The 8524-nt window shown below is 39.3% G+C and overlaps 1 protein-coding gene across 2 annotated transcripts in view; it reads left to right on the plus strand.

Annotated features, from left to right (window-relative positions):
• Nucleotides 1-2842: 2842 nt before the first annotated feature.
• The window catches only part of LOC107704351 (organic cation transporter protein-like), a 15367-nt gene continuing 9685 nt past the window's right edge, over nt 2843-8524 (plus strand). For both annotated transcript variants that reach the window (XM_016507251.1, XM_016507252.1), the window contains exons 1-6: nt 2843-3465; nt 4493-4596; nt 5153-5307; nt 5585-5753; nt 5907-6033; nt 7642-7748. In XM_016507251.1, the coding sequence (XP_016362737.1) occupies nt 3106-3465; nt 4493-4596; nt 5153-5307; nt 5585-5753; nt 5907-6033; nt 7642-7748 (1022 nt within the window). In that variant the 5' untranslated portion in view covers nt 2843-3105. The remainder of the gene's footprint in view (nt 3466-4492; nt 4597-5152; nt 5308-5584; nt 5754-5906; nt 6034-7641; nt 7749-8524) is intronic.

Raw genomic sequence — 8524 nt, forward strand, 5'->3', positions numbered from 1 at the left:
TGTGATTAAAACTCACTCAGACCAGTCACGTGTTTGACTAGTTCTGTCCCATCCTTATATGATCATTGTATTTTTTGTCTTCAGGTTGAATTCTGAGCATTTTTACTCCAATCCCAAAGACAAAACTTTTGTAACTATGCTCACTTTAGTTGGGTCATTTAGAATGAATTCTGTGCTTGCTTGACCAAATCAGATGGAATGTATAGGTCAGCAGACAGCTTCTTCTTCTTCTTTTAAACAAACTTTTCATGGTTACAAACCATGGTTTGATTATGTCATGGTTCACACTGGGAGCAAGGGAACGAAGGAGCGAGGAGACGAGGAGTAAAACAAATTCCAAAGTCTTTAATGAAAACAAAAGTGGGAACACAGGAACACAGGTAATCACGGAGAACACAAAATGGCATTTAACAGCGGACGGGAAACGAGGGGCAGAACACACTTTAAATACACAGAAACTAATGGGACACACCTGGGAACAAATGAACTAAACAGGGACAGGAACAGGAAAAACCAAATATGGGCATAAAAATAAACAGCACGTGGGGGAGGAAAACACAACACGAGACATGGAACAGAGGCTGACAGATTAGTTATTTATTTGGTTTAATTTAAGAATGAATTCTTTGATGTGTGTGTGTGTGTTTAGATTAATTTTTTATGATAATAATGATAATACTTCAGAATTTTCTGTGGCATCACCTCTTTTTGGCATCATCGCTTTTGTCTTGGAGATCCTCTTGCTCCCTATTAAATTACCTGAACCATTTAGAAAATAACAGCGTTATAATAACAGCATAAGGGATTTGACTTCTTTTAATCCACTCTCATAGTCTCCATCACTGGATGACTTTGTAATCATAAGTGTTTCCCCTGAAATAATAATTCAGAAACAAATTGAGGAATTCAAGTAAACTGACTGAAACTTTCCCCATGAGTAATTTATACTTAGTGTATTTACTCTCTGTTTCCAAATTCTCTGCATTTACAGCCATTCTGTAAATTGCAATTACTACCGCTTTTAAAAATGAATGCAGGTGCTGTAAGTTTGTGCATGCTCTATTCTCGTTAGAAGCTGCTGTGTCGACCATCCTACAACAGAAAAGGTCTGTTTAAGTACTCTGAGCACAGAAGTATAAGTATTTCAACCCTGCTGAGAGGGGCTACAGTGTGGTTCCTGTTGACCGGCATTCCAATTCTCCTATGTCATTCGATTGTAATTCACAACCATTTTAAAATGGTTATATAATAGAAATTACATTTGATAAAAAAAACATTCACTAATGGTTAGAAATCAGAACCGTCTCAGTTTTAAAGAACATTTAAAAATATTTTTAATATTTAACCATCACTTTGATCAGAAATTACACACATTGAAAGTATTGTTTTCACAAGTGATATTTATATTTTACATTTATGTTTATATATATATATATATATATTTCACATCATGTCTTATATTTATCTTGTTCTTGATAGACACTTTGCTATGGTAAAAATGCATGTTCAGTGTCAAGTTGGTCATAATTGTTGATCATGATGGAAACAATGCCACAAACGGGGGGACTGATATTATTTGTGTTAAAGTTAATTAAATGATAATTGATGATGTAATAACAATGTAATAAATGTAATAATATTGATGGATATTGACAGACCCAGACTTTCAAAAAATGAACAAAAATCATCCCCTTGGAATTAAAAGATCCCATAATTGAAGAAACCCTGTCACTGAGTCAGTGCGGAAGGGTTTGTGGCTTATCCCACATGCACGCGCCTCTCTGAACAAAGCTGAAAAACAGCAGCCACATTACTCCCCTTTAATTAATTTCATCTCCCCCTCTATGATCCTGCTAGCCCTTCATCCTTTGCATTTTTCTCAACATTATCTGTTCAATTGACTTATTTCATCCTCAAATTCCTGACTCCAGTCAAAAAGTGATGAAAGAAAGGCAAAGAGAGGTCATTACAGAAGAGCGGGCTGTCTGTTTCAGTTTTGTTATCTGTTTGCTTGGCCCTGAACTGGCCCCTATCATGCATCTCATAACAGGAATAATTTGGCTTTTGTCAGATTAATCTTATACACATGCACATACTGTATGCACTCAAGTACACATTTAGCGCTGAAATACCTCACTAAAGAGAAAAATATGTTGCTCAGATGTTGGTTTTTCATAGCTCAGGAAACATAATTCGGTAACAATTTAGTTTTGGGTCCAATTCTCACTATTAATTAGATACTTATTAGCATGCATATTGGCCGTTTATTAGTACTTATAAAGCACATATTAATGCCTTATTCTGCATGACTATATTTTAGATCCCTTAACCTTACCCCATACCTAAACTTAACAACTACTAACTATTAATAGGCAGCAAATTAGGAGTTTACAGAGGCAAAACTCATAGTTACTGTAATAGACACTTGATAGTGAGAATTTCACAATTTTTGTCTGTAAAGTAGTGAAAAATAAACCATTTATGTTGGAGAGAGATGAAAATGCAATGCAAAAATCAAACCTCCTTTACTTTCTCTTACACTTCCTCTGCTCTCACCCACAGCCATAGAGTCTGTGAATGAAATGAGAATGAAGAGGAAGAAACAAGTGCAGCAGGAGGCTGGTAAGACGAGGAACGAAACAGTGTATTGGAGTTTGTAATGTAGATAGAGAGTGTGAAAGTAATTCTTCCCTCCTGTCATAGATACTCTCCGCCCCTTCACTCAATAGTCCCTCCCCCTCATGCTTACTGGCTCATTTCAGATATATGGGTCACTCCCAGCCCTCCCCTCCTTATATTTCCCTCAAACAAACCAAACAGACAGAACTCCGCTGCAGCACTCTCCGTCTCTTCTTCTCCCTCCCTCCCTCTCTCTCTGCTACAGGTGTGAGGAGACCTACACCAGTCCCTCCTAGCCGTGTCCAGACCTCCATTTCATAGCATTGATAATATCACATAATACTGACCTGACGTCATCTAGAGCATTACGCACATGTACACTTACACACCAACTTCTGTTGTGTCCTAAGACTCGTGTGCCCAGTCACCATCACCTGAATAGACACTGTGTAAGTTTTCATGAAGTGACATTCAAGGAAAGGCAGGATGAATTTTGACGAAGTCCTGGACCGGATTGGAGGGTTTGGACGCTTCCAGAAGACCCTTTATGTATGGATCTGCCTGCCACAGATCTTCTTGGCCTTCCACATGTTGGTGTCTGTCTTCACTGGGGCTGTACCCCCTCACCTGTGCAGATCCGCCTGGCCAGCGGGCGACAGTGGTGGCACCGGGTTGGGCTTCAACTTCAGCATTGCTCCTGGGGAGTCCTGCACGTCCTTTCAGGATGGCCCTCTGTCCCAGCTTAATCACAGTCTACCAATTACTGAGCACTCGTCCACCTCAAACGGCTGCACGGGAGGATGGGAATTCAGCAAGGAAGTCTTTCTCAGCACTGTTGTCACAGAGGTGAGTGCTAATCTCAAAACATTGCATGTTGTATGACAGGATGTGGTAGTTTTGTGATGTAACAAGTCAGAGCGTGGCTCTTTCTTACCACGTCTTTCTGGTGCTATCGGAGCCAGTCATGTATTGTGGTTTAGATGTTTTGTGTGCTGACTGCATTGAGAATTTCTGGCCTCCCGTGGTAAAGGCATCTCAGACGGCATCATTAAAGAGGCATAGCTCACAGGGCTGCAGGACGGCTGCATTTCTTTTGCGACATGTGACCAGAGAGATGGGTTGCTCACAGCAGGAGATCCAGGCAGAACCTGTTTTGATTTTCAAACGCTGGAACTTTGCCCAGCTCCACATCGGGGGTTGACTATCTGACACTGCTCTCTGTTGTCCAGCTGCTGGGCTGAGGTGGAAGAAAGTGTGGTGATAAGGGGGGGTATATAGTCCAGGTATATAGACCCCTAGGATAGAGATTTTGAAACAAACTACTTCCTACCATAGGTATTTTTGTGGTGAGAGTTAATTCTAAAATGTGATACTGAAATGATTATGTACACTCGGGTTGTCGAAAACGGGTTGTCACTATGGCAGTACTTTCAAAGGGAAATTTTTATACCTTATTTATCCCTAAATAGTAGTACCTTAAGGGTACATATACAACACTTTAGGGGTAGATAAGGTACAAAGATGTCCCTTTAAAAGATGTACTGCAACAATGTTTGCACTTTTTTTCTGACAGTGGGCTCCTTAAATCCCTGCTGAAAAAAGCCAGTTTCCAGTAATAGCTCATTTATATATGTAAAAACTCTGCAGGACAGTGGCCCTCCAGGAACAAGTTAGGACACCCCTGGTCTAGATGGATGATTGGCAGGCTTCTGTACCAGCTGGTGTACTGTTTTTGGAGATATAGGCCATCTTGACCAAGCTGGTTAGGACTGACAACAACCAGCCATAATGTTCCACAAACTTCTTTGAATGACCTGGTTATGATGTATAACACTGATTTATATTATTTTTACCTTGTGATCTTATTTTACAGTGGGATCTTGTGTGTGAAAATGCCACTTTGAACAACATTGGATCTTCTATCTATATGTTTGGGCTGCTGGTTGGAGCAGTTCTGTTTGGTGCCCTTGCTGATAAGTAAGTAGAAGAATCTCAAGGTAACTTTAAATGCATACAATCTCTCTCACACATCCAAAACATTTTCCACTCTAGTGGAAAAACTGGAATCTGAAATTCAAGTATTGATATCAGGTTAGGAACCATTCTGATAAGATCATTTGTGAACTGTGCGTGCCTGGACAAGAGCTTAAATGCCAGGATGTTTTGGATATTTTACATCAACAGGTCTCAGAAAAAACTCCGTTCAGCAAGCTGACAAATGTGACTCTGTCTATGTGAATTCAGTTCATACTCTCATACTTTTGAGACAGCTGGGAAGGCTTCTGTTCTTCTTCTATTTAATTACATATTTGTTAAGATCAGTCAAGATGCATTAAAAAAAAAAAATACAGTAATTATTTTATAGATGTTACATTTTTTTAAGATCTGAAGTACACTACAAGTGCACAATCAATAATTGTTTTTCACAAGAGTAGACCCATGCAAACCTCTTTTCTAGATAACAAATTACTAACTGAGCTTAATCACACAGTAGTGTATCTCTGAAATGACCTACGGTTTGATGCTGCTTCAGGTATGGCCGCAGAATTATCATATTGATTGGTTTAGCAGCACAGGCCATCTTTGGAGTGGGGGTTGCTTTCGCCCCAAATTTCTACATATACGTCCTGCTTCGCTTCGTGGTGGGCATGACGATTTCCGCAGTGATCATGAATGCATTCGTGTTGGGTAAGTAAGAGATCCACTAAGGATTCCAGCATTAACTTATGATTTGTCAAGCTTTCTGGAACTAGAGAAAATGGTCTGTCAAAAAGAAATTGTATCGAATTTTAGTAGTAAGAGAATTTTAATAAGAAGAAGAATATATATTCTTTCAAATTGTACTGTGGTTAGATAGAGAGTCAACAGAGTCTGTGATAATGTTAAGTCTGAGACTAGGCCTAATACTTACAAATTCTTTCTGGTTTATTGTCTAATGTGTGCATTTTGTCATTTCATTCTGCAGGCACTGAGTGGACGGGCCCCAAAAAGCGCATGTTGGCAGGTGTCATCACAGACTACTTCTTTGGTTTTGGCTACATTCTGCTTGCAGGGGTGGCCTACCTCATCCGAGACTGGCGTAAGCTGCAGTTGGCCATATCTGCCCCAGGCTTCCTCTTCCTGTTCTACATCTGGTGAGTTGCACGTGAGCTGAAAACACAAAAAGACCACAATGTGACTTGTGACTTAAGTGTCCAAAATGGTCCAGGTACTTTTGAGTCCACCGTAGCCTATATTCTTGCCTGTATTCATGTTATTTATGTATGTTTTTGTTTGTGCATTCTCAGGGTGCTTCCTAAGTCTGCTCGTTGGTTAATGGCCAATAAGAAGCATGAAGAGGCACTGGATCTGATTCATAAGGCAGCACTTATTAATGGCAAACCTCTGGTTGACGATGACATTGAGGTTTGTCAGGTATGGCATACCCTTAGCCTCACCTAGTCAGACTTTCAACTATAAGCATAAAATATGGTCCTTATTCCGGCCAAGAACTGCGCAGATAGGTAGAAACCGTTTTACTAACATGTAAAGTGAACAAACCAAAATTTGTATAAAACTTGTTTTCAAAGAGGAATTATAGCGTCTGTCACGTCACTCCCCCTGGGCTTCAGGCACTGTCCACTGGCAAAGACACATGGGGTTAGATCTATCTGTGAAACCCAGCTGAAAATTTTTTAAAGGGATAGTTCATCCAAAAACGTATTATCGTTCATCATCGTCTTGTCATTTTCAAACCCACATGACAGTCTTTCTTCTGTGGAGCACAGAAAAAAAACAACACAAAAGCATCATATATACCTGAGATTTTCAAACAATTCTTGGAGCCTCCCAGCACTGTACAGCTTGGATCTCCCTTATTTATCACGGCTAAATTACCTCATGGGCTGATTAATAGGGTACTCCATGACCCGAGTTGGTTGTGAAACATCCAAAAAGTGCAGTTGTGATGTAACAAGTAGCAACAGATCTTTTCTTTTGTATTGTGTATCTGAGTGAAACAGATTATTGAAAAGGTTATTACAAAGTGCTGCTATATGTCTTCAAAGCTTTACATGGCTTAGCACCAGAGTATGTTTCTGATTTAATCAGTCTGCATCAATCTAATAGGTCTCTGTGTTCAATTGATCAGTTAATCCTTGTGGTTCCTCGATCTCACTTAAAATGCAAAGGTGATTGGCTTTTTTAAGTGCGCTGAAAACTCATCTGTTTTTAGCATTTGAAAATGCTTTGTAAGTTGTTGTTTGTTGTGTGGTATGTTTATGTCTGTTTTTATTCTATTATTTATTCTTCCTGTACAGCACTTTGGTTTCAACGTTGTGGTGTTGCAAGTGTTTTAGAAATAAAGTTTGAGTTGAGTTGTTGATTGGATGAAGGCAGATCTGAATGCTAGCTTGAGTCAAATATAATGTACTTTGACTGGAGAAGTCCGGAAGGATGCATTTGAATTTGAGGACGCGAGTTTAGAATGATGAGTAGGAATATAGCGAACCAATGACTACTTATTTGAAACTATAATAGTGCATTTGTGTCCTTTTTGTGTTTTGTGAAAGTCCACATTCATTGTAATTGAACAGAAGATTAATGAGTACATTGAGTACTTGTGCCCCATGGAAAAAAGTTATGCAGGTTTGGAACAACATGACTATTCAGAGAATTTTCACTTTTGGGTGAACTTACACATTAAGTTAGTAACTGTGTTTTACTAGCTGGTCAGTTAGCTGGTTTAAAATGTTGACCACCATTTGATCAGGTAGTTTAGCTAGTCAGCACCCAAAGCCTTTTGGACCAGTTTATATTTATCATCTTGGACCAACACGAAACATGTTGCAAGATTTGCAGTTTTACATGTTGTAAAACAGTTACCACATCGAACTAAATTTTCCAGTAGGGCTATGCATTTGTATTTGCATTTTATCTGGGATGTAACTGAGTTACAGCTCTCTTCAGAAATAAATATTCAAATTAGTCTCAATCTCCAACTTGTACTAAGAATACTTGAAATTTGTTTCTCTTGTTTTACAGAGCTCTAAAATCTCAGAGAAACTGCAAGACCTGAGGAAGTACACTGTCATCGATTTGGTCCGAACACCCAGAATGAGGAAACAGTCCCTCATTCTCTTCTACTTGTGGTAAAAATGCACAGTTAACATGCAAATAACCCAACTTCAATTCAAAATGAACGATATAACAGTTGGACTTTATGAACCATTGTTCAAAATTCAGGTCTAGAATTATCTGTTTAAAAATTAAAAAAGAAGAAAAATTTGATGAATTTGTAGTTACATTAATGAGAAAAGGAGTGATGTGTAAGAAACGAAAATAAGCAATTAAGAGAGCTATCAATAACATCTTGTCTTCAATAGACCTGCAAATCATGTTATGAATTTGCGATTTATGAACTTTATGAAGGGATGACTCTGAAACTCTCAGTCTGAAGACTTTTTTTTAGTTTAGTTTAGTTTAGTTTAGTTTAGTTTAGTTTGTTTTTTTCAGAGGTAAAAGGTCCAGTTACATGACTACCTTCAGATGGTGGATCAGCACCTAGAGAGGACCTCTACAGCCCTGAAAGTCAGCAGAGACCAGGACAACTAGATGAGCCCCAGATACAGATCCCCAGTAAAGACCTTGTCTCAGACGGCCACCGGGACAAGACCACAGGAGCCAGTTGAGTCCTCTGCACAATGTGACTTTGCTGCAGCCTGGAATTGAACTGCTGGTTTCGTCTGGCCAGAGGAGAACTGGCCCCCCGACTGAGCCTGGTTTCTCCCAAGGTTTTTTCTCCATTCTGTTTTGGTTCCTTGCCGCTGTCGCCTCTGGCTTGCTTAGTTGGGGACACTTCATTTCCAGCGATATCGTTGACTTGATTGCAAAGATACTATTTAAACTGAGCTGGATGTTGACATCA

The sequence above is a fragment of the Sinocyclocheilus anshuiensis genome, unplaced genomic scaffold (genome assembly GCF_001515605.1).
Source record: "Sinocyclocheilus anshuiensis isolate Anshui unplaced genomic scaffold, SAMN03320099.WGS_v1.1 scaffold1898, whole genome shotgun sequence".
NCBI lineage: Eukaryota > Metazoa > Chordata > Actinopteri > Cypriniformes > Cyprinidae > Sinocyclocheilus > Sinocyclocheilus anshuiensis.